Below are 25,852 nucleotides of genomic sequence, written 5' to 3'. Positions count from 1 at the left end.
ATTGTGTGTGATTATGTGCTGAATTTACTTTGTGAATATAAAAATGATAAAAATATTTTATAACGAATATACAAAATGCAGAGAGCTCTTTTATACTTTGTACATAAAAGTAATACAACCAAATATTTGTTGGTTTGTCATTTTAAGACCTGTTCCATTCCGTATGTGATTATTTCTTTTTCCTCTCTACTTCGAATTATTTGTCAGTTGAGTTATTAACAAAAATTTTGTTGCTTCACATTGTTGACATTTCAAATTTGCACAGAAGGTGCTGTTTCAACAAAAGCCACAGGCGCCTGAGCCAACAAATATCTGATACACTGTTTGTTGTTGTTGCGGTCTTCAGTCCTGAGACTGGTTTGATGCAGCTCTCCATGCTACTCTATCCTGTGCAAGCTTCTTCATCTCCCAGTACCTACTGCAACCTACATCCTTCTGAATCTGCTTAGTGTATTCATCTCTTGGTCTCCCTCTACGATTTTTACCCTCCACGCTGCCCTCCAGTACCAAATTGGTGATCCCTTGATGCCTCAGAACATGTCCTACCAACCGATCCCTTCTTCTGGTCAAGTTGTGCCACAAACTTCTCTTCTCCCTAATCCTATTCAATACTTCCTCATTAATAATGTGATCTACCCATCTAATCTTCAGCATTCTTCTGTAGCACCACGTTTCGAAAGCTTCTATTCTCTTCTTGTCCAAACTATTTATCGTCCATGTTTCACTTCCATACACTATGTGATCAAAAGTATCTGGACACGTGGCTGAAAAGTTCGTGGCGCTCACCAACGGTAATGCTGGAATTCAGTATGGTGTTGGTCCACCCTTAGCCTTGATGACAGCTTCCACTCTCGCAAGCATACGTTCAATCAGGCGCTGGAAGGTTTATTCGGGCATGGCAACCCATTCTTCACGGAGTGCTGCAGTATCGATGTCAGCGTTCCAAAACATCCCAAAGGTGTTCCATACGGTTCAGGTCAGGACTCTGCGCAGACCGGTCCATTACAGGGATGTTACTGTCGTGTAGCCACTCCGCCATAGCCCGTGCATTATGAACAAGCTCGATCTTGTTGAGAGATGCAATCGCTATCACCAAATTGCTCTTCAACAGTGGGAAGCAAGAAGGTGGTTAAAACATCAATGTAGGCCTGTGCTGTTATAGCGCCACGCAAAACGACAAGCCCCTTCCATGAAAAACACGACCACACCATAACACCACCGCCTCCGAATTTTACTGTTGGCACTACACGCACTGGCAGATGACGTTCACTGGGCATTCGCCACATCCACACCCTGCCATCGGATAGCCATATTGTGTACCGCGATTCGTCACTCCACACAACGTTTTCCCACTGTTCAGTTGTCCAATGTTATTCTCCTTACTCCAAGCGAGGCGTGATGTGTAGCTTATGAGCAGCCACTCGACCATGAAATCCAAGTTTTCTCATCTCCCACGTAACTGTGTTAGTACTTGCAGTGGATCCTGGTGCAGCTTGTAATTTTTGTGTGATGGTCTGAATAGATGTCTGCCTAATACACATTACGACCCTCTTCAACTGTCGGCGGTCTCTGTCAGTCAACAGACGAGGTCGGCCTGTACGCTTTTGTGCTGTACGTGACCCTTCACGTTTCCATTTCACTATGATATCGGAAACACTGGATCTAGGGATGTTTAGGAGTATTGAAATACTTTTGATCACATAGTGTATACTGCGAAAGGGAAATACAGACGACTGTAAGTTTACGTATTTATTACAAAAAAGTTTTGTCTAGAGCAACGTATATAATCATGTGCCTGTCAACTTAAGCTGAATGAGGGCTCTTTTATAATTGTAACAGTATATAGGTCCCCTTCAGGAAACCTTTATTTATTCCTGGAAAACTTGGATGCCTTGTTGTGCTATCTGTCAGATAGGGGAAAGCAAATTATTATTTGTGGGGACTTCAATGTTGGTTCACTGAAAGAGTGTGATAGAAAGAATGATCTGGAAGTCTTGCTCTGTTCTTTCAGTTTGACACCTGTCATTGATTTTCCTAGTCGAGTAGTAAAGGACAGCAGCACATTGATAGATAACACTTTTATAGACCAAGATAAGTTTAAAAACATAAACTCTTAGCCCGCTGAGAATGGCCTTTCTGATCATGGTGCTCAGCTAGTGACAGTATATGACATAGCTCCATTCAGTAATTCAAAACTACGCTCCAAAGTTGTGCGTTCAATTATTGACTCAACAATTAGAAATTTCAGGGAAAATCTTCAGCAGTTAGACTGGGATGAGGTGTACAAGGAACCCGATGCTAATTTAAAATATAACTTCTTTCATGATACATTGTAAGAGAATGTGAAAACTGTTTCCCCAAGAAAGTAGTTAAATCTAATTATACGAAACCATGCAAAATACCTTGGCTTACTAAAGGAATAGAAATATCTTTTAACCACAAAAGGTAACTGTATCTAAAAACAAGAAAGAGTAATGAGCCATAAACAGCCAAATATTATGAAAAGTACTGTGCTAAATCAAGAAAGGTTATTAAAAATCCAGAAACATGTGCATTATGTCTGAGATTAATAACTCTGATAACAAAGTCAAAACAATTTGAAATATTGTTAGAAGGGAGACAGGATAAACAAGAGTACAGGATGACGGCATTACCATCAAAGCGAATGAAAACTTGACAAACAACAAGCCGGAAGTCGATAAAATTTTGAATAATCGTTTTTTAAATGTTGTAGAGAAAATAGATCTAAATGTTCATTAGAAGAAGCAAGGCAGTTAATGGAAGAGGCTTTACCCACACAATTTGATAAAATTGAAATTCCTCCCACCTCTCCTTCTGAAATTAGGAAGAAAATAAACTCTCTTAAGAATAAAATCTCACATGGAATTGATGCCATTCCTAGCACTATAATAAAAGTTTGTTCCCACAAGATTAGCGGAATTCTTAGCCACATATGTAACAGCTCTCTGCAGCAGGGTATTTTCCCAGATAGACTGAAGTATGCCATTCTTAAACCACTACATAAAAAAGGGGATACGTCTGATGTCAACAATTACCGCCCAATCTCTCTTGTGACTACCTTACCCAAAATTCTTGAAAAGGTAATGTATTGTACAGTAGCTTCACACCTTTGTAAAAACAAAGTTTTAACAAAATGTCAGTTTGGTTTCCAGAAAGGTTTTTCAACGGAAAATGCTATACATGGTGTTACGAAAAGGTACGGCCAAACTTTCAGGAAACATTCCTCACACACAAAGAAACAAAATATGTTATGTGGGCGTGTCCGGAAACGCTTAATTTCCATGTTACAGCTCATTTTATTACTTCTCTTCAAATCACATTAATCATGGAATGGAAACACACAGCAACAGAACGTACCAGCGTGACTTCAAACACTTTGTTACAGGAAATGTTCAAAATGTCCTCCGTTAGCGAGGATACATGCGTCCACCCTCCGTCGCATGTAATCCCTGATGCGCTGATGCTGTCGTGGAGAATGGCGTATTGTATCACAGCCGTCCACAATACGAGCACGAAGAGTCTCTACATTTGGTATCGGGGTTGCGTAGACAAGAGCTTTCAAATGCCCCCATAAATGAAAGTCAAGAGGTTTGAGGTCAGGAGAGCGTGGAGGCCATGGAATTGCTCCGCCTCTACCAATCCATCGGTCACCGAATCTGTTGTTGAGAAACGTACGGACACTTCGACTCAAAACTGCAGGAGCTCCATCGTGCATGAACCACATGTTGTGTCGTACTTGTAAAGGCACATGTTCTAGCAGCACAGGTAGAGTATCCCGTATGAAATCATTGAGCGTAGGTGGAAGAACATGGGGCCCAATCAAGACATCACCAATAATGGCTGCCCAAACGTTCACAGAAAATCTGTGTTGATGACGTTATTGCACCATTGCGTGCGGATTCTCGTCAGCCCACACATGTTGATTGTGAAAATTTACAATTTAATCATCATTATCGAGGAAGTACAGTACATACTGACGAAACGTAAATGAGCTCTAACATGGAAATTAAGCGTTTCCGGACACATGTCCACATAACATCTTTCCTTTATTTGTGTGTGAGGAATGTTTCCTGAAAGTTTAGCCGTACCTTTTTGTAACACCCTGTATATTCTTTCACTAATGAAATATTAAATGCTCTGAGTAACCGGAGGTCACCCGTTGGGATTTTTTGTGATTTCTCAAAGACTTTTGATTGTGTAAGTCATGGAATACTTCTAGATAAGCTGAAGCCCTGTGGTATGTATGGGACAGCGCTCAAATGGTTTAAATCATACCTAACTGGAAGACTGCAGAAAGTTGAAATAAGCAATTCACATAATATGCAAAAATCTGGTGATTTCGCAAACTGGGGAACAATAAAGAATGGGGTGCCACAAGGTTCGGTCTTGGATCCTCTGCTGTTCTCAATATATATTACGACTTGCCTTTCTATATTCACGAAGACGCAAAGCTGGTACTTTTTGCCGATGATACGAACATAGCTCTCACCCCCAACAGACAGGTATTAACTGATGAAATTGTAAACAATGTTTTTCAGAAAATCGTTAAGTGGTTCTCTGCAAATGGGGTCTCATTAAAATTTGACAAAACACAGTATATACAGTTCCACACAGTAAATGGAATGACATTAATAAATATAGACTTTGATCAGAAATCGGTAGCTAAGGTAGAATAGTCAAAATTTCTAGGTGTATGCATTGATGAGAGGTTGAACTGGAAAAAACACACTGAAGATCTGCTGAAACGTTTGTGTTCAGCTACTTATGCTGTTTGGGTCATTGCAAATTTTGGCAATATACATCTCAGTAAATTAGTTTAACACGCCTATTTTCATTCTCTGCTTTCGTATGGCATCATATTCTGGGGTAAAAGAGTGTTCATTCCACAAAAGCGTGTAACAGAATAATTCTGGAGCTCATCCAAGATAATCCTGCAGATACTTATTTAAAGAGCTAGGGATCTTCAGTGCAGCCTCACAATATATATATATTCACTTACGAAATTTGTTATTAACAAACCGAACGAATTCAAAAGTAATAGCAGTGTACATGGCTACAACACTAGGAGAAAGGGTGATCTTCACTACTCAAGGTTAAATCTATCTTTGGCTCAGAAGGGGGTAAATTATGCTGCCACAAAAGTCTTTGATCACTTACCTAATAGCATAAAAAGTCTGACAGATAGCCATATAGCATTTAAAAGGAAATTAAAAGAATTTCTGAATGGCAACTCCTTCTACTCATTAGATGAATTTTTGGGTAATTCCCCCCCCCCCCCAAAAAAAAATTAAAAGTATTAAGTGTCATGTAATATTTTGTGTAATGTAGTATCTTGTATAGACAGCCTTTATTAACCTGACACGTTCCACATCATTGCGAAGTGTCGTATTCATGAGCTACGGAACAAGTTGTAAGTAGGATGTTTAGGTTTTTAGTAAAGAAAGTTTTGTTTGCAAAATACTGCAGTAAAGCAAACCCTGTCCTTTCTTTGTGTTATCCCACTATGTGTTTGTGTACCCTTGTGTATTTGTTTTCTTCCTGTCTCTGTGTACTGTTTCATACAATTTTTTCTGTTCTAATACTAAGCTACATTCACTATGATGAGGGATACTGTTATCCTCAAATATAATTTGCATCAATAATATGTTATTTACTTTGTAAAGATGTTTAGACATTATTTATTCTATTTTGTTTTAATGCTCATGTGTGAAGTTGATGTTTCGAAATTTATTCTGATTTTTTATGAATGTGCTCCTGTCGCAATTCCTGTAACACTGATGTATATGTTATTTCGATTCTTTTGTAAAGCCTGTATTACTACAAATGTTATCTGTATTGTTATGTTCTTTAATGATATATTTTGTACCTTTGTTATTGTATTCTTATGTTATAAAATTGTAATTGACACCAGTCCATCAAATTAAGTAACTTGTAAATTACATTTCACTGCACACGTTTCTGTTGGTCATAGTATATGGGCAATATGTGAGAAGTAGGGACTGATAGTGTTTGCACGTGTGTTAATAATTCAGCAAGGAACTGGATAACAGCATTGCTGGTTCTAAGGACATTTCAAACAAGTTCTTTGTGATTGAACAAGTGGTGGTTTATGGACTTGCTGTATTCTCCGCAAGACTCTTCGAGGGCGATTGTGCACCTGCCACAGTCGCAACAGATGGCTGTTGGCCATCTCTACAAGGACTACAGTGGGTCTACACCTTTGATGACCCACCAATACCATTATTTCTACAAGGACTGCCGTGGGTCTGCACCTCTGGTGGCTCACCAATAGTAATCTCTACCAGGACTACAGTGGGTCTGCTCTGTGATGACCTACCTACCGATAGTCTTGAACGTCGACTGACTCTGCTGTGGCCCATTACCTGTCTGCAAGTCAAGAGTCAGCACTGTCTTTCGTTAGAAGGACAACACTACTTCTTCAAGACTGCATTGAAATCCACTACTTCCGTGTGCACTTTCTTTTGCTGCTCAGACTTTGAGAAAAAAAACACTGCTACTTTACTGTGATGAACGATCAGGACTGTCTTTATGGACTGTGAGAAAATTTAGTTTTCGACCAACATTGTATCAATAAGTGTGTGCATTTGATTTCTGTGTTATTGTAATTGTAATTATGAAAAAAATTTTCAAATCTGTATTGGCCACTGCCCAAAACAATTTGTAAATTTTTTTGTGGGGAGCATGGGGGCTTTGTAAGTAGGATGTTTAGGTTTTTTTTATTGGTAACGCCGCCACCACGCAGCGCTCTGTATGATAATCACTGGCTCTGCCGTGTGCAGTCTGTGGCTGGTTTGCATTATTGTCTGCCACTGTAGTGTTGGGCAGCGGCAGCTGGATGCTAACAGCGCGTAGCGTTGCGCAGTTGGAGGTGAGCCGCCACCAGTGGTGGACGTGGGGAGAGAGATGGCGGAGTTTTGAAATTTGTAACAATTGGTGTCACGAACTGATTTATATATTATGACTATTAAGGTAAATACATTGTCTGTTCTGTATTAAAATCTTTCATTTGCTAACTATGCCTGTCAGTAGTTAGTGCCTTCAGTGGTTTGAATCTTTTATTGAGCTGGCAGTAGTGGCGCTCGCTGTATTGCAGTAGCTTGAGTAACGAAGATTTTTGTGAGGTAAGTGATTTGTGAAACGTATAGGTTAATGTTAGTCAGGGCCATTCTTTCGTAGGGATTTTTGGAAGTCAGATTGCGTTGCGCTAAAAATATATTGTGTCAGTTTAAGCACAGTCTTCTAAAATTTTTCTAAGGGGACGTTTCATATAGACCAGTCTTGTATAAATTTTTCTAAGGGGACGTTTCAAAGTACTAATCTAATCTAATCTGAGCGCCAAATATTGGTCCGTAGATAACGTAGTCTTTATAGTGAATGGCATGCATTACTTAAGAGTACTGAATAGTTCTGAAGATGCGTTGATCTGTTACATACGGAGCAAAGCTTGCAACACACTTACCTTCGAGGATCGTCAGGTTGGTCGGCGGCCGTGGCGGCAAGCAGCGTTTAGCGCAGACTTTCCAGTGCTCCTGCAACATTAATCACTTTTTAGTTGGCTTGTACCATGTGGCCGACATTATACTAATGCGAGATACATTCCGCAAGAACAGCCGAAAGAAGACCGTGAGTTGCATGCAAAGTCACGAAACGGATTACAGCTCATCTAGTACTCCTATCCAACGGAACTAGTTTTTATTCGGTATTTCACTGCGACTGATACTGCGTCGACTCCTGTTTTAAAGTCATGCTCAAAATCATCTAAACTAAATCAAGAGTGTCGTTGAATTAAGTCAGTCGACGCTGCGGAAATCTGATTAGGAAATGAGACAGCAAAAGTAGTAAATGAGTTTTGCTATTTGGAAAGAAAAGTGAGTGACTATGGGAGAAGTAAAGAGGATATGAAGTAAAGACTAGCACTAGCAAGAGAAACTTTTATGAAAAAAAGAAGTATGTCAACATCTAATTTAAATTTATGTGTTGTGAAAAATAGGATGTAACGGGCGTAAGTGGAGATATCTCTATTGGTGACCGAGGACGTTGTACTGAATAGCTTTACGTCAGTATTTACGTCATTTGTAGACTAATAATTATAGCTATTAGAAGTAGTATGTTTTAACGTTGCTTGCCGCCCGGGGTGCCCGAGCGGTTCTAGGCGCTAAGTCTGGAACCACGCGACCGCTACGGTCGCAGGTTCGAACCCTGCTTCGGGCATGGATGTGTGTGATGTCCTTAGATTAGTTAGCTTTAAGTAGTTCTAAGTTATAGGGGACTGAACACCTTACAAGTTAAGTCCCATGGTGCTCAGAGCCATTTGAACCAATTTTTCAACGTTGCTTAGTGCCTCCAGGTACGTGTGGCAAGAGCAAACCAGTAATTCTCATTTTCCCCTGAACAGCAGATGTGTTGATGTGTATACGCTTGCACGCTGAACGGGTAGTCTATACTGACAGGAGTGTTCCACTTACATCAGTGGTGCAGTTACGACCGTGCGGAAAACGTCAGGTAGCAAACAATGTGACGTGTTTATGGAAATACTGTTCGACGCACAGAAAAAAACAACCAACACACTGATACGTGCACATATTAACGTACCACATACTGTATAACAATATTTGTACACATATCCATTATATCCCGTATTTGCGAATTCTGCAGTGCAGTTGGCAAGTCTACAAGATAATGTGTCAAACTACGAAGATAAGGATCTTCGTGGTTCCTTTGTAAATCCTTTAGAATAGGTTCTAATAGTCAACTTCTTTTGGAAGGTTTCCCACATTCATCTCGTCAGATGTCGGCTATAGGTTACATGTTAGTAATACACAACAAGAATCATAGCTTTCAACACAAATTCAGTTCTACTTTTAACATGATACTCAGCATCAAAAACTACATGACATGATAATAATGCAATAAACTGATTATCATGGTTAGATGCGTAGCTTTGTAATAAAAAAGTGTTACAGATCAGATCCATGCTCAACAAACTTTTTAAAAATTTTACTTATTATTTCTCAGCTTTGCGTACAATTAAGAGCATTTTTTGTTGTTGCATATTTATTTCTATATCTACAGGATTTCCTGAATCGATATGATTGTTTTTCCATTTCAGTTTTTTGTTTTCGTTATCAATGAATAAAAATATATTCCGTAATGTTTTCTTACTTTATTGTCTAATTCGTTGGGCTTGCTGGATATCATCACATGAGTGTGTTATTTCAAATTGTCAAATCAAAAAGGTGACATCCATATTGATACTAATAAGATAAAAAGACGTACTTTGTATATACTAATGAATTATGATCATCTTTTTGGTATTCCAGTACTCTACCTCCAAAAAAGTAATGATATGAAAATATTTAATCTTTGAAATAAGTTTTTTTTATAATACTTGTCACATAACATACTTGGGGGTGCGAGAAATTCTTAAGCTCAGCAAATCAATAAAGTCCAAAACGGAAGTTTTAGAATCTTGCTTATTCTTGGATAAATAGGAATGATTGTAAGTTTCTTGAAAATAAATAATGACAGGTCAAATATTGATCCTCCTAGTCGCTTACGAAATAAATTTCCAAGAATGATTGCCTATCGAAGTTGCGGTGTCCAAACGATACATATCGAACGTGCGATCGTAGGTCGATCATGCGACTCTGGTGGCGGGCGTTGTGATCAGTTATTTGTAATCGTCATTTTTATCTGTTTTCCGTCGTTCCCTTAGTTGCTCGAAATTACATACCTCCGTGAATTATTTGTGAGTTGTTAGGGAATCCCAGACGATTTATGTGGTTAGTGACTGGGACGTCTGGTGTTCTTGACGTTTCTATGGCGGATGCTCTCACATGGAAAAATGTAATTCCATGTTTATCCAGCGTAGAAAGTTGTTCGACTTTTTGTCGCATATATGGAGTACGAGGAAAGAAGAGACTGTGTAGACTGTGGCGGTGCGAAGTGTGTAAAACTTCGTAAGAACAGTTTCGATGCTGAAATAGCGTTTACAATTTCATTGTGGACAGTGTGGAGAACGAACGAGTATCAGGAAGAATATATGGTTCGACTCTTCCAAATTATCCATCCAGACCACCTAATGGACTTTCACAAGATTCCAACACCGACGACGAGTAAAGTAAGTCGTCTGCTTTGCAATTGAAAGTGTTTTTGTAACGCTCTTCCTTTGTCGTAGCTGTAGCGACCACCGTAAACATACTAATAACGCCCGCCACAAGAGTCGCATGACCGATTTACGATCGCACGTTAGATATGTATCGTTTGGATCTCGCCACTTCGATAGACAATCAGTCTTGGAAATTACCCGCAAGTGATTCGTCGTCGAAATCTGGCCTCTTTCTAGAGAAAAAATACTGCAAATAAACCAACCACACCTATTTCTGTAAATACATCCGCATCGTATGTTTCTTGTTAAATTATTTGAAATTGAAAACTTTCCAACCTCTTTTATGTTCCTAATGATATTCACGTCTACTGAAAATCCGTTAGTAAAGCATAAGGCAACTTGGAAGAAAATCAAACGAGGGTAACGATGCTGGGTAGTGGCTCACACAACACAACACGTGATATCACTAACATAAAAAAATCTCGTAAAAATCATGGAAGGAGATCATTCGTTTCCTGACTGGAGATGTAAATAAATGCTCACCGGAAGCCAACGCGGCCGCAGGTCGTCGCTTCATGAAATTCGAATGAGGGAGTCAAATGGTGATGCATAAAGCAGCTAAAGCAGCGTAATATAGGTCACGTTATGACATTTTAATGAATAGTTATTTCCTGTCAGCTGCTTAAACTTTATTGTTCTTTCGTACTGTAAGCTTATAGTACGAAAGAACAATAAAGCCTAAGAAGCTAACAGGAAATAGCTATTCGTTAAAAGAGAAAAAATTAAAAATGGAACTTGTTGCAAAAAAAAGGGTTAGGTTAACATACAGTCTCCTCGCCAGCCTGCTGGTTATGTGACTCTCCTGGAAAAGATTCGAGGTTTGCTCGCACACGTCAGGGGTCTACAGTTAGTTAGCAGCTGTTACTTATGTAACGTCTCGTATGCTTCCTTCCCCATCGTGGGTAGAAATTATGTTGTAAATTTTTTCTAAAAGATTAATTGGTAAATCAATGAGTGACCTCGAACTCAGATTGCGTAAAGTCACAGATAAGGATCAAATAATGCACATGTGTGCCAGTCTTCTCATACTTTTACTTCCGTAGAGGAAGCCAACATGCACCCTTTTTTTGGAAAAAGAGTTAGAGTACGCTATTAGAGAGAAGCGCTCGTAAAAGATCCAAAGTTTCTATTCTACCAAACTGCTTCATTAAGCTCAAATAATTTATATTAATTAAGACTGATGGTTTTGAAACGTTAAAAGATTAGGCTTCGCCAAATGTTATTATAGGAGACATGGGACAAAATAAAGAAAAAGTATATAAAACATTTGTATTATTTTTTACAAACGATACTAATCCTATTTGAAGTTGTTTCCCTACATTCCGCTTCAAATCGGCAGTCAAAATAATTTTTCTAAGATCTGCCCCACATTCAATTGCCTTTACTGTGTCGCACGTATCGTAAATTATATCTACCAAAATAAGCGGGATGGATATTATGCTGCACCTATTGCAAGTGCAATTACGTCTACTGCCACCAGTATATTTCACTAAATTTATGGAATTCCCGAATGTTTTTTAAGCTAAACTGCAACTCTAAATGCCACATAATTTATGTGGCTTATATTTTCAAAATAAACGAAACCGCTGTAACCCTGAGCAACTTCATTAAAAGCTACTATCCCTTAATCACTGAATAACATTTGGGTAAACGTTCAGATACCCTGCGCTACACTGTCTTACAGCTGATCGAATCAACAATGGCCATATGTGATGGTCTCAACGATGTGGGTGATGTAGGCGAAAGTCACAATTTAATTCGATGCATTGAATCTGCTTCACGTAGTGTGTCAGTAATAACTTCTTCGCTTTCACTACCACTTAGACTGTGTGTGTTGCGTGCTCTAAGCCTGTTTTTGTTATTTCCCTGACACCTGTTGAAATATACATTTTAAAGTTGTGATGAAATCGCATCTGCCATACTGTTGACAGTCTTCTGCGACTTTGGCCCTTAACAGTTACGTTTAGTCGGTTTTCTTCTATTAGCTCTTGTCTATGTAGGTTACTCTGGAGAGTCATCCGCTCCACAATCACATTCGCCTGCCTGCTGGCGTTGTATTCTAGAAAGGCGCTTTCAATAAAGGACGCGCCCAGTGAACAGGTGAACGTAATGCCTCGTCTGGGTGAGCTATAATGTAGATATAGCGTTTACTGGATGTTTGGGCTCCAGTTGCTTTACCAGCTATCCATTTGTCAGGGTCTCAGCTGGACTTTATTTCAAATTCGGGGTTAAGCCTGGAACTCGTCGAGCTCGCTCTTCTTGAGCCAATATGAGACAGCAAAATATTTTATGGTAATATCTACTCTCTTTCAGTATCTACTTTCAAATTCTGAAGGTGGCAGGGATAAAAACAGGGAGCGAAGGACTATTTACAATTTGTACAGAAACCAGATGGCAGCTATAAAAGTCGAGGGACACGAAAAGGAAGCAGTGATTGAAAAGGGAGTGAGAGAGGGCTGTAGCCTATCCTAGATGTTATTCAATCTGTATATTGATCAAGCACTAAAGGAAACAAAAGAAAATTTGGGAGTGGGAATTGAAATCCATGGAGATGAAATAAAAACTTTGAGGTCTGCCGACGATTTTGTAACTCTGCCAGAAAACGACGATGATGCTGGAATAGCAGTTGAACGGAACGGACAGCGTCTTGAAAGGACGATGTAAAATGAATATCAACAAAAGCAAACCGGGGATAATGGAATGTAGTCGGATTAAATGAGATGATTCAGAGGGAATTATATTTGGAAATGGAACACTTAAAGTAGTAGACGAGTTTTATTATTTGGGAAGTAAAATAACTGATGATGGTCGAAGTAAGAGGATATAAAATAGAGACTAGCTATGGTAAGGAAAGAGTTTTGGATGAAGAGAAATTTGTTAACATCGAGTATAGATTTAAGTGTCAGGAAGTCCTTTCTGAAAGTAGATGTAATGAGTGTAACAATGTATAGAAGGGAAACGTGGACGATAAGACAAAACGAGAATAGAAGCTTTCCAAATGTGGTGCTAAAGAAGAATGCTGAACATTAGATGGGTAGATCACGTAACAAATGAGGAGGCGCTGAATAGAATTGGGTAGGAGAGGAACTCGTGGCACAACTTGACCAGAAGAAGGGATCGGTTGTTAGGACATGTTTTGAGGCATCAAGGGATCACCAATTTAGTATTGGAGGGAAGCGTGGAGGGTAAAAATCGTAGAGTGAGACCAGGAGTTGAATACACTGAGCACATTCAGAAGGATGTAGGTTGCAGTAGGTACTCATAGGTGAAGAAGCTTGCACAGGATAGAGTAGCATGGAGAGCTTCATTAAACTGAAGATCACAACAACAACAACAATATCTGTTTGTAATATTTCTAAAAATCACAAGCAGTTATCCTACTAGAGTAGTTCAAAATGCTCTAGCTAGCCTTATTAACGAACCCCTCAGCGTCTCCTGCAAGATATTCCCACATCGAGCGTAACAGAACTTGTGCACCCAAACACTGGCCATGAAGCAAACGATGGACGTATATATAACATTCTGTTAGGTTATGATTGCCAACAATGAGAGTCTGTAGGCGGCAGTTCCTGCTGCTATTAACTTACGCTTCACTTTAGATGCTTCGGAGCTACGTTGGTGATGCGCTATGCGAAGATTAATATTTCGTCTTGGTATAATCCCAGATGTGTGTACGCTGCATGTCTAGAGATCGAATTATTTCCTTAGAGTTGTATTTCTGTTAGCGGTAAGTTTACCTTTCAGCAGCATGTACGTCATCTTCTTCACTGCTACTGATAGTGCATTATTTCTGTTTCATTTAACCAAGGGTTGTACTTGCCATCTCTTCCAAAGCCATATACTGGAGCACTGTGTAAACATGGAAACGAAATCGAGCTGTGTAACGTAAATCCACATATCGCTTTATTGAACTGTAAAGAATAAAATTATCTCACTTCATTGCATGTATACGCTGATAGTTGTAGTGTCATAGGACCAAACTTGATAGGATGTGCTACATTGTTACCTAAAATTATTCATAAAGAACAGTACAAAGAGCATAAGGCGAGTCAGTCTATACTGCAGAAGCCATACACATAATGAAGACACAACAGAACTCAGAATACATAATATTCTTATTTTGCAGTGACATCATTTCATGCCATTGCGTCTGCACGGATTTCATCCTCCTACTTCCATTCATTTCATTTCAGTGAATGTAATTCATTTCTAAATGATAATTAATTGCAACCCTCAGCTGCCGACAGGTGTTGTTGACATACCTTGATGTGGACAGCTGAAAATGTCTGCCCCGACCGGGACTCAAACCCGGGATCTCCTGCTTACATGGCAAACGTCAACTTAAGTGGGCGCGAGTAACGAGTGGATGGGCAAAGTATCTATTAGGAGCATTACGTATGTACATTGTGGACAGTTTGGAATGTGGGTCTCAGGGGAAGCGTGCAATGGATAAGTCCCTGCAGTCGCACTATTCATCTGCGTCCTCGGTGGCTCAGATGGATGCCGGCACGGTAACTCAGCGTGTTCGGTCAGCGGGTTATCTGCCCTCTGTAATAAGACAACTGAGTTAATGGATCAACGACGAACTGAATAAGGTGTCTTGCGACGTCCGCCCCGAGCAGATACAACGAACGAAAACGAACAAAATGAGATTTTTAAAAAATGGATAGAGCGTCTGCCATGTAAACAGGAGATCCCGGGCTCGAGCCCCGGTCAGGGCACACATTTTCAACTGTCCACATCAAGGTATGTCAACAACACCTGTCGGCAGCTGAGGGTAGCAATTAATTATCATTTATTCTAGAGAAGCTGTACGGTCATCAATGGTATCTGTTCTTTCGAGAACAGTAACTAACTTCATATAATTCATTTCTCATTTTATTCGATTTACAGAGCGCTTTCAGAGTCTTAACTGGAAGAACGCCAAAATGAGATACAGGACTGAGTATTGCTAAAGAGACGGAAAAATAATATTGGTCAGAAAGAATGGGAAACATTGTGTGAATAAAAGATTAATACACGAAAAAGTTAACGGAATTGATATGAGCGTTAGAATTATTCATACGCCGTATTTTCGTACAAGAGTAAAGATAAGAATCCACACAAAATGATGAGTAAATAATAAGTAATAAAGAGAAAAGATCAATTTCCTTCATCTGTCCAAAGAGATCTGACAAGTCTCTAATGGTTCCATAATTTTAGACCCATAAGGAACGTCACATCAACCACTAGGATGCAGTTCAGTTACATGTTCTTCCAGTTTATCGTATTAAACTGTTCAAAAAACATTCCAGTTTCTGCCATTGTGTCAACAGATCATAATTCTAAGAAGAATTTAACCATATGTTACTTTTTTGTCTTAAGAGAAAGCCCCAAATAAATTTCTTTAGCACACACAAGCAACTCAGTAGCAGTACGCTTTTGTTTTATAAAAAAAACTACCGTCTAACCATTGGTAATTCATTGGTCTTCCACGAGTAATCTCAGATTACTGATTTGAAATACATTTGTCTGTATGCACTTATTTTTCTTAATTGCTGCTGATTGCTAGAGGTCGGTGTATATATGAGATTTTTAACATTAATCTTCGAGCGACAGTTACAGTTGGTAACAGAAATATATACAGTCTCCTGTTGCTAGTTCGAACCTCCATACATCAAATTTCTCGATAATTCGAAGTTTTTGTCAAGTCCCTTGAAAAATCGAAGAAATCTTATTTTTATTACTATACTCGATAAATCGAAACTTTTCTCAGGAGCAACTGCACCACAAACACTCGATAATTTGAAGTATGAGGCCATCTAAAACTCGATAATTGGGATTATTTCTTCAGTTGTTGAGATAATTGTTTAGTCCTTGAGTTTCAACAGTTGGCGATATTCTTTTGTTTTCGTAACAGTGTATAGCTTACTAAAATACAAGATTCAACAGTAAAGCTGACTTTGCCGAAAACTCGGGTTATTGAGCGAGTGGAATGTGGAGTGAAAATAACTAGTAATCAGAATTACGTCATCCATGCTGTCGACAATCGTGTACGGAAAGGCAAGCTTGGTTATCATAAAGAGGGGGAATCAAGCAGTGCGAGATGTGTTCCCGACTCCTGAAGAATGCTTATTGAAATGGCTGGATCAATGTCAAGAATAAAATATCCATATTGGAGGTTATTCATTTAAAAAAGAAAAAGCCATTCGTTGTTAGTCTCGAAGATAAAACGTTTGCCCCCCTTTGCCTCAAGTGAAGAGTGGCTCACTAACTTTAAAAAAAGACATAATTTGATTTTAAGAAGATTTTTGGAACAAAAACGAGGGTTGATAAAATAGTTTGTTTAGCATGGACAAATGAATGATATAGGAGTTTCTTATGTATCCTCGGAAATTTGTGTTTGTCTTTCCTTTTAACTGTTAAAATAAAAAAAATTAAGCTGTTAAAAATTAAACTTCATTTTGAATTATAGCTGTTACTTTCTGCTTCCTTTGACATAGACATACTTACGCTATTGAAACAACAGTTCTATCTTTCAAATTTATACCCTTATTTCTACTCTTCCCTGGTGCCACGTTGAACAGTCAAATTCGCATTAAATCGAACACTCAAGTATTCGAACTTTTTGTTAGGTTCTTGATGTTCGAATCATTCAGTGTCGACTGCAGTTGTACCCTGCTGTGTTCATTTTAGTATTGTATGTGGGTAAAAATCACATAAATAATTGCATACACCTTTTCTGGAACGTCTAAGGAAAGACGGAGAAGTCCCCAACTCATTAAAGTAGTGTATAACATGAACAGATAGCTTACTAACAGTCACCTTGTGATAATGAAACAGTGAAATTATAAAAGAGGCTGCGGCAACAGGAAGAAAACAGGTTTTAGACATATTTCAGTACCTTTCTGAGCAAGCATGAATCATACAGTTAACGAATTAATTTGCAAAAATGAATGAGTGATGCAGCGCTTTACAATTCAAAACTCAGTTTTTATCAATTCACAGCCATTCCGAGCATCAGCGGGTGACTTAAAACTGAAGCAAAAAAAATCAAATTTCAATGGGGCACATATGCTGAATTCGTCATTAAGAATGTGCATATTTCAGAATCAGGATGGGAAACAATAAACAAAAGGGTGTCGCTATTCTGGTCAAGAAATGCTTTGGAAGTTCCAGAAACATGAAATCAGCACGGAGTCTAAGAACTCAGTTCTTCCCACAATGCACCTAGGACTTGGTCATAAAATCAGGAGTTCCACCAGTTTCCATCCAGTCTATTCCCAAGGAAAGACAAATAGATATTCTAGTCCATCATGTACTGTCATAGGTCTATATAACAGAATCAAAATTTAGATGCAGACGTTTCACGTCATTGAGGCATAAGACAGAATTTGGGAAATCTTCAGTTGGGATCATAATTACTACTCACTCTTTTTCCTGGATTTTACCTCGTACATTACACGTCGTTCTCGCTTTCCACTGATAGGAAAAGTCACACAAACCGTTCAATCAACTCTGAACAGTGTCATCGACAGTGAGACTTATTGCTAGGAGATACTCTGTAATATCTATAGATGTCCCGTGCATGGCGTGAGTAGTGAGGGAGGTGGATACTGTGTTCAAGTGCAGCCTGCTTTATTAGTAGATAATCAAAACTTTCATATGTACTCTTAAGTTATGTTTGCATAAGCGTAATTTGACACGTAAACGCCGGCCGGAGTGGCCGAGCGGTTCTAGCCGCTACAGTCCGGAACCGCGTGACCGCTACGGTCGCAGGTTCGAATCCTCCCTCGGGCATGGATGTGTGTGATGTCCTTAGGCTAGTTAGGTTTAAGTAGTTCTAAGTTCTAGAGGACTAATGACCACAGCAGTTAAGTCCCATAGTGCTCAGAGCCATTTGAACCATTTTTTGACATGTAAACAAACTGTGCATTTTGAAGTTCTAACCCCCCCCCCCACACACACACACACACCTGCTTCTCTTTTGCTATTGACTGAAAGCAAATGGTGGGAAATTCAAATGGGATTCACCCTAATGACTGAATTATCTTAGCTACAATGATTTGATCAAAAAATGGCGGGAAACTCAAACTGATGTTTTTCTATTGAATGTACAGTTATAATTTCTGTGCGTTATGACCCAACAAATCAGATCAGACATTTTGACATTAGAGTAGTTTTGTGATATAACATGCATCTACCAGAAAACACACCAACACTGCACTAACGTATAATTTTAACTTCTTAAAAAAATTAATGAAATAGTTCTAATATTATCAGTGTGTTAAATACTTACTGACAAATTAGAATCTTTTAAAGAACTCATCATCACCTTACCAATACTTCACAGTTCACTTACTTACACGTTAAAAGAAATTTGTTCACTGTCACTAGAGAGCGCTACGCCGCAAGGAAAGCTCGTCTTGATTAACGCCGCACCAGCTGAGGCACGGCATGACGCATCGCTCTCTTCGGAATATATGCATGACATGCGTACGAACTTGTACATAGCATACAATATACTGGCACTTTTATGTGTTGGTACATTATCTTCGGAAAAGAGCTCCTGGAATTTTCGTCTATATCATCTGTCATTCAATTTTATTGTTCTATCAGTAATCAGAAACCCACACTGTGTGATTCTAGCAATCTCCACATATGGTTATAAATTCATTTAATTTCGTGTCAGTACCTACGTGTGTTTTAACTATATTGGTTGAAAGCAATAATAAAGTTTTTGTTATCCCTTACTAAGTGCTTCGGAATCCTAGAGTATGTTTGACCCAAATAAATGACATCAGCCCCAATATGATGATTGAAAGAGAAATATGTATTTTATCCTGGTTTCCCACAGATATATCGCCAAATATGAACACAGTTGTCATCTTCACTCTTTCTGGCGAGGGGATATCACCATTTTTGCTGAATGACGTATATGTTACACCATCAGTGCTGCTCAATATCTCCTGGAACAGCTGTTATTTGGGCTGAAATAATGTGTTTCAAAATATGTACACATGTTCGAAGCGAAAACCACCAGGATGTGTTAGCAATACTGTAACTGCGTTCGTCTGCTGCAATCCAATGGAGGTACAACTTTGGCTCGTACACTGTTGCACAGGAATGGTCCATTCTTCTTCTTCTTCTTCTTCTTCTTCTGGTTTTCAGTATCATTGCGGGACTAGTTGGTTATGATAAAGTCCTTGTCATCAGGATGTTTCATGCATTTGGCCATGGTGATGACTATAGGTTTACATTAGCATGTAGCGGATTTTACAGAGAGTAAAAAGAAACACTTTCGGGGCTTACAATTTTGTTTTGTTTATAAATTCTTAAATATAGTTAATATATTTGTACATGCTTAAATAAAAACGTAGTTCAGTGTTTACATCTAGCATGGCTGGCCCCTACATATTTCCAAGTACAGATGCAGATCCTGCAAAAAGGTGAGCGAGAATTTCTTCCAATGGATGAAGAGTTTGGTGCGCTAACTCTGTCCAAAGAGTCTACACCTGTACACATATGACTGGCAGCTTAGCCGCTTGTCTCGCTTATGCTGGTTCATTTAACTGGTACACATTTCATTTTTCAACGTTTGCTCCTGCAGATGAGAGCATTTTTTTTTCATTAAAGTTAAACCATTCGTGGAAAAAAAAACCAGCAGAGATCGTATGATGAGCTAGTATCACTGAGGGATCTTGAACACTCCCTTGGAACATGACAGAAATTTGCTTTGAAAACATACGACCCTTCCGTAACCTAAGCGCCCATCACAGACAACCACTATACTCGAAATCCCATAAAAAGGTCAGAGGAAGGATTTGCCAAACGAAACCTACAGCAATTTTGCCCAAAGCAACAATGCAAGAGTCGAAATATAAATAATACTTCGCAAGCCACTACAGTGCATGACTAGGGAACTTCCTACCGTATTAACGTTATTCTGTACAGTTCCTCTTCCGTAATGAATGGAAGATCAGAGGCGGGGTGCTCATATTAGAAAGGTGTAAGGGAGGGATGTAGTCTGTCGCCCTAATGTTCAGTCTATTCATCGAGGAAACAATTAGAGAAATAGACGAAACTTTCAAGAGTGGGATTAAAATTCAGGGTCAAACGATATCAATCAATGTAAGACTCGGTGATGTTATTTCAATCCCTAGTGAAAGAGGAGAATATTTGTATGACGTGGAACATCCTGTCATATTAAAACTGTGTGCCAGACCGAGACCTTTGCCTTTCGTGGGCAAGTGCTCTACCATCTGAGCTACCCAAGCACAATTCACGCCCCGTCCTCACAGCTTTACTTCCGCCAGTACCTCATCTCCTACTTTCCAAACTTCACAGAAGCTCTCCTGTGACGTGTTGAACAGAATGAATAGTCAAGTAATGAGGAGTAGCAGAAATAAGATTAGAGACAAACATAAAAATTGGTGACCACGACGTAGGCGAGGTTAAGTAATGCTGCTACCTTCGAAACAAAATAAAATATCACTGACGATGCAAGGACATAAAACCCAGAATAGCAAAGAGGCCGTCCCTGGCCCAGAGAAGTCTGCTAGTATCAATCATCGGCCTTAATCTGAAGAAGAAATTTCTGAGAATGGTGCGCAGAACCGTATAGCTGCGAACCACTGTCCGTGAGAAAACCGGAAAAGACGAAAATCGAAGCATTTGAGATGTGATGCCGCAGAAGTGTGTTGAATATTAGGTAGAATGACAGGATAAGGCATCGGGAAGCTCTCTGCAGAATCGGTCGCGAAAGGAACATTTGTAAAACTCTGACGTGCAGAAGGAAAGGGCGATAGAGCTTGTTTCAAGAAAACAGGAAATAACTTCCATAATCCTGAAGGGAGTTCTAGAGGCTAAAAACTGTGAGGGAAGGCAGAGATTAGAATATATCCAACAAGCAATTGACGAGTAGGAGGCAAATGCTACTCTGAGACGAAGAGGCTAGCACAAGACAGGAATTCGAGGTGGACCACATCGAACCAGATAGAAGACTGATGATTAAAAACAAAAAGCAATCGAAAAGCAACTGAAAAACTTTCATCCTTGTTAGACTGTTCCAGTCTTCGTCTGCAGCGATCTTATGTCAGCCGGTCGTTGTGACCGAGCACATCTAGGCGCTTCAGTCCGGAACCGCGCTGCTGCTACGGTCGCAGGTTCAAATCCTTCCTCGGGTATGGATGAGTGTGCTGTCCTTAGGTTAATTATGTTTAAGTACACTACTGGCCATTAAAATTGCTACACCACGAAGATGACGTGCTATAGACGCGACATTTAACCGAGACGAAGAAGATGCTGTGATATGCAAATGATTAGCTTTTCACAGCATTCACACAAGGCGACACCTACAACGTGCTGACATGAGGAAAGTTTCCAACCGATTTCTCACACACAAACAGCAGTTCACCGGCGTTGCCTGGTGAAACGTTGTTGTAATGCCTCGTGTAAGAAGCAGAAATGCGTGCCATCACGTTTCAGACTTTGAGAAAGGTCGGATTGTAGCCTATCGCGAATGCGGTTTACCGTATCGCGACATTGCTGCTCGCGTTGGTCGAGATCCAATAACTGTTAAAAGAATATGGAATCGGTGCGTTCAGGTGGGTAATACGGAACGCCGTGCTGGATCCCAACGGCCTCGTATCATTAGCAGTTGAGATGACAGGCATCTTATCCGCATGGCTGTAACGGATCGTGCAGCCACGTCTCGATCCCTGAGTCAACAGATGGGGACGTTTGCAAGACAACAATAAATCTGCACCAACAGTTCGACGACGTTTGCAGCAGCATGGACTATCAGCTCGGAGACCGTGGCTGCGGTTACCCTTGACGCTGCATCACAGACAGGAGCGCCTGCGATGGTGTACTCAACGACGAACCTGGCTACACGAATGGCAAAACGTCATTGTTTCGGATGAATCCAGGTTCTGTTTACAGCATCATGATGGTCGCATCCCTGTTTGGCGACATCGCGGTGAACGCACATTGGAAGCGCGCATTCGTCATCGCCATACTGGCGTATCATCCGGCGTGATGGTGTGGGGTGCCATTGGAGACACGTCTCGGTCACCTCTTGTTTGCATTGACGACATTTTGAACAGTGGACGTTACATTTCAGATGTGTTACGACTCGTGGCTCTACCCTTCATTCGATCCCTGCGAAACCCTACCTTTCAGCAGGATAATGAACGACCGCATGTTGCAGGTCCTGTTCGGCCCTTTCTGGATACAGAAAATGTTCGACTGCTGCCCTGGCCAGCACATTCTCCAGATCTCTCACCAACTGAAAACGTCTAGTCAATGGTGGCCGAGCAACTGGCCTTCACAATACGCCAGTCACTACTCTTAATGAACTGTGGTATCGTGTTGAATCTGCATGGGCACTTGTACCTGTACACGCCATCCATATCTGTTTGACTCAATGCGCAGGCGTATCAAGGCCGTTATTACGGCCAGAGGTGGTTGTTCTGGGTACTGATTTCTCAGGATCTATGCACCCAAATTGTGTGAAAATGAAATCACATGTCAGTTCTCGTATAATATATTTGTCCGATGAATACCCGTATATCAACTGCATTTCTCCTTTGCATAGCAATTTTAATGACCAGTAGTGTAGTTCTAAGTCTAGGGGACTGATGACCTCAGATGTTAATTCCCATAGTGCTCAGAGCCATCTGAACCATTTGAATTTATGTCAGGAGAAAGGAGGATGATGGGAATGGGATGGGGGGAAGGGACGAATTCGAAACCACGTTCTTTTCTCTTTCGCCAGAGGTGTTTAGGATGGAAACGTCTGGCGATGATGTTCCAGGAAGTCAAAGCGGACTAGGAGAGTGTCGGGCTGTGGGCGAGCGGCGCTGGCGAGACGGCGCAGCGGCCGCATCTGCAAGTCGTATGCGCTGCTCGCCATGCAGAGATGCCCTGATCGCGGCCACCGCCGCTCATGCACATTAACGGCCGCGGCCCGGGCTGCCAGCTGGCTCCTCTTCCGTCATTAATAACGCTCCAGAGATCGGGGTTGCCGCCATTACGGCCAGACTGACACCCGCCGACGACCTCCTCTGCCTCTCACGGCCGACTGCACCAACATCGATTAAAAAGCAAGATAACTGAGGGTCTCGTGATCACGGTTAAAGCTTAACAGCGATTAACGTTAAACGCTGGATAACAAAACACGTTCAGCTAACCAGGAATTTGACCACGTTTAACTCCGTGTGTTGCAAAGGATAACGTCCATTATACACTGATAAGTCAAAACATTATGACCATTGTCCACCACGACGTTGGATGCCGCCTGGTGGCGTTGCGAGCACGTGATACTGTAACAAAATTATCTAAGCGGAGCAGGCACAGATTGGGGATCGCCCTACCGAAGATATGGGCGGCAAATGGGGAAATCCATTGAAATAAGCGACTTTGACAAATGGCAGATCACAATTGCGCTGAGCTTGTGAACGAGTATCTCGAAAACGGAAAAGATGATCGGATGCACAGGCAGTTCCAGTTTTCAAAAAGGGACGTCGAGCAGATGTGCAAAACTATAGGCCTATACCTCTGACATCTATCTGTTGTAGAATTTTGGAACATGTTTTTTGCTTGAGTATCATGTCGTTTTTGGAAACCCAGAATCTACTCCGTAGGATTCAACATGGATTCGGAAACAGCGATCGTGTGGGACCCAACTCGCTTTATTTGCTCATGAGACCCAGAAAATATTATATACAGGCTTCCAGCCGGCCGAAGTGGCCGTGCGGTTCTAGTCCCTGCACTCTGGAACCGCGAGACCGCTACGGTCGCAGGTTCGAATCCTGCCTCGGGCATGGATGTGTGTGATGTCCTTAGGTTAGTTAGGTTTAACTAGTTCTAAGTTCTAGGGAACTAATGACCTCAGAAGTTGAGTCCCATAGTGCTCAGAGCCATTTGAACCATTTTTTGAACAGGCTTCCAGGTAGATGCCATTTTCCTTGACTTCCGGAAGGCGTTCGATACAGTTCTGCACTGTCGCCTGATAAACCAAGTAAGAGCCTACGGAATATCAGACCAGCTGAGTGGCTGAATTGAGGAGTTTTTAGCAAACAGAACACAGCATGTTGTTCTCAATGGAGAGAGTCTACAGACGTTAAAGTAACCTATGGCGTGCCACAGGGGAGTGTTATGTCACCATTGCTTTTCACAATATATATAAATGACCTAGTAGATAGTGTCGGAAGTTCCCTGCGGCTTTTCGCAGATGATGCTGTAGTATACAGAGAAGTTACAGCATTAGAAAATTGCAGCGAAATGCAGGAAGATCTGCAGCGGACAGACACTTGGTGCAGGGAGTGGCACTTACTCTTAACATAGACAAATCTAATGTATTGCGAATACGTAGAAAGAAGGATCCTTTATTGTATAATTATATGATAGCGGAACAAACACTGGTAGCAGTTACTTCTGTAAAATATCTGGGAGTATGCGTCCAGAACGATCTGAAGTGGAATAATTATATAAAATTAATTGTTGGTAAGGCGGGTGCCAGGTTGAGATTCATTGGGAGAGTCCTTGGAAAATGTAGTCCATCAACAAAGGAGGTGGCTTACAAAACACTTGTTATACGAGTATTGCTCATCAGTGTGGGATCCGTACCAGGTCGGGTTGACGGAGGAGATAGAGAAGATCCAAAGAAGTGCGGCGCGTTTCGTCACATGGTTATTTGGTAAGCGTGATAGCGTTACGGAGATGTTTAGCATATTCAAGTGGCTGACTCTGCAAGAAAGGCGCTCTGCATCGCGGGGTAGCTTGCTCGCCAGGTTTCGAGAGGGTGCGTTTCTGGATGAGGTACCGAATATATTGCTTCCCCCCTACTTATACCTCCCGAGGAGATCACGAATGTAAAATTAGAGAGATTCGAGCGCGCACGGAGGCTTTCAGACAGTCGTCCTTCCTGCAAACCATACGCGACTGGAACAGAAAAGGGAGGTAATGACAGTGGCACGTGAAGTGCACTCCGCCACACACCCTTCGGCGGCTTGCGGAGTACAAAGGTAGATGTAGATGTAGAAATTTAAACAGACATAATCTTTCAGATATAGAGACACGCCCACCACCTTTCGTTTATGTCGCACAAAATTTTGGTGTTGTGATTTTTTCCGTCAGTGTATAAGAATTGTGCTTCAAAGTGTAACGACGTGACACGACGTTCCGCGGAGAAGACAATGTCCGTGGTCTTTCAATGCCAGTTTATTCCAACAAAGAAAATGCTAATCTCTGATTTATCGCGTCTGGCAGCAGATAAAGTTTGTGGCATAAGAGCCTAGCTTCTTACATAATTCAGCAGAGAGAATATTTATCCCAGATCCGTCATCTGTCCGTTGGCGAGTCAACTGGGAAACATCGACCCTGGCGTTAAGCTAAGACGTATAAATTTGTATGGCTTTGTTTGGCTGGGACACCCACAATAGGATGTTTAGCTGTCTAACTGGAAAACCTTTCCTTCGCATAGTTTCAGTGTGTATACGTGCGGTGTAGATTATTTGTGATGAGCCCTCACTTCATAACACACTGTAGAAAGGTTTGGAATGTAATCCAGGACACTTGCAGAGTCTAGCGATCAAGAATCTTACACCACAACCTCTCCTCTTTTTTCTAATCAAATAATGGCAATGAAAATTCTTTATG

General features: G+C 40.7%; 1 protein-coding gene across 5 annotated transcripts in view; it reads right to left on the bottom strand.

Moving 5' to 3' along the window:
- The window catches only part of LOC126356271 (macrophage colony-stimulating factor 1 receptor-like), a 276,453-nt gene that overhangs the window by 204,957 nt on the left and 45,644 nt on the right, over positions 1-25,852 (bottom strand). For all 5 annotated transcript variants that reach the window (XM_050007118.1, XM_050007121.1, XM_050007120.1 and 2 more), the window contains exon 2: positions 7,502-7,571. In XM_050007118.1, coding sequence (XP_049863075.1) covers positions 7,502-7,571 — 70 coding nt within the window. The remainder of the gene's footprint in view (positions 1-7,501; positions 7,572-25,852) is intronic.

The sequence above is a fragment of the Schistocerca gregaria genome, chromosome 3 (assembly GCF_023897955.1).
Source record: "Schistocerca gregaria isolate iqSchGreg1 chromosome 3, iqSchGreg1.2, whole genome shotgun sequence".
Classification (NCBI taxonomy): Eukaryota; Metazoa; Arthropoda; class Insecta; order Orthoptera; family Acrididae; genus Schistocerca; species Schistocerca gregaria.
Note: the sequence above shows the minus strand (reverse complement) of the source record. Positions and strands in the feature narration are given on the sequence as shown.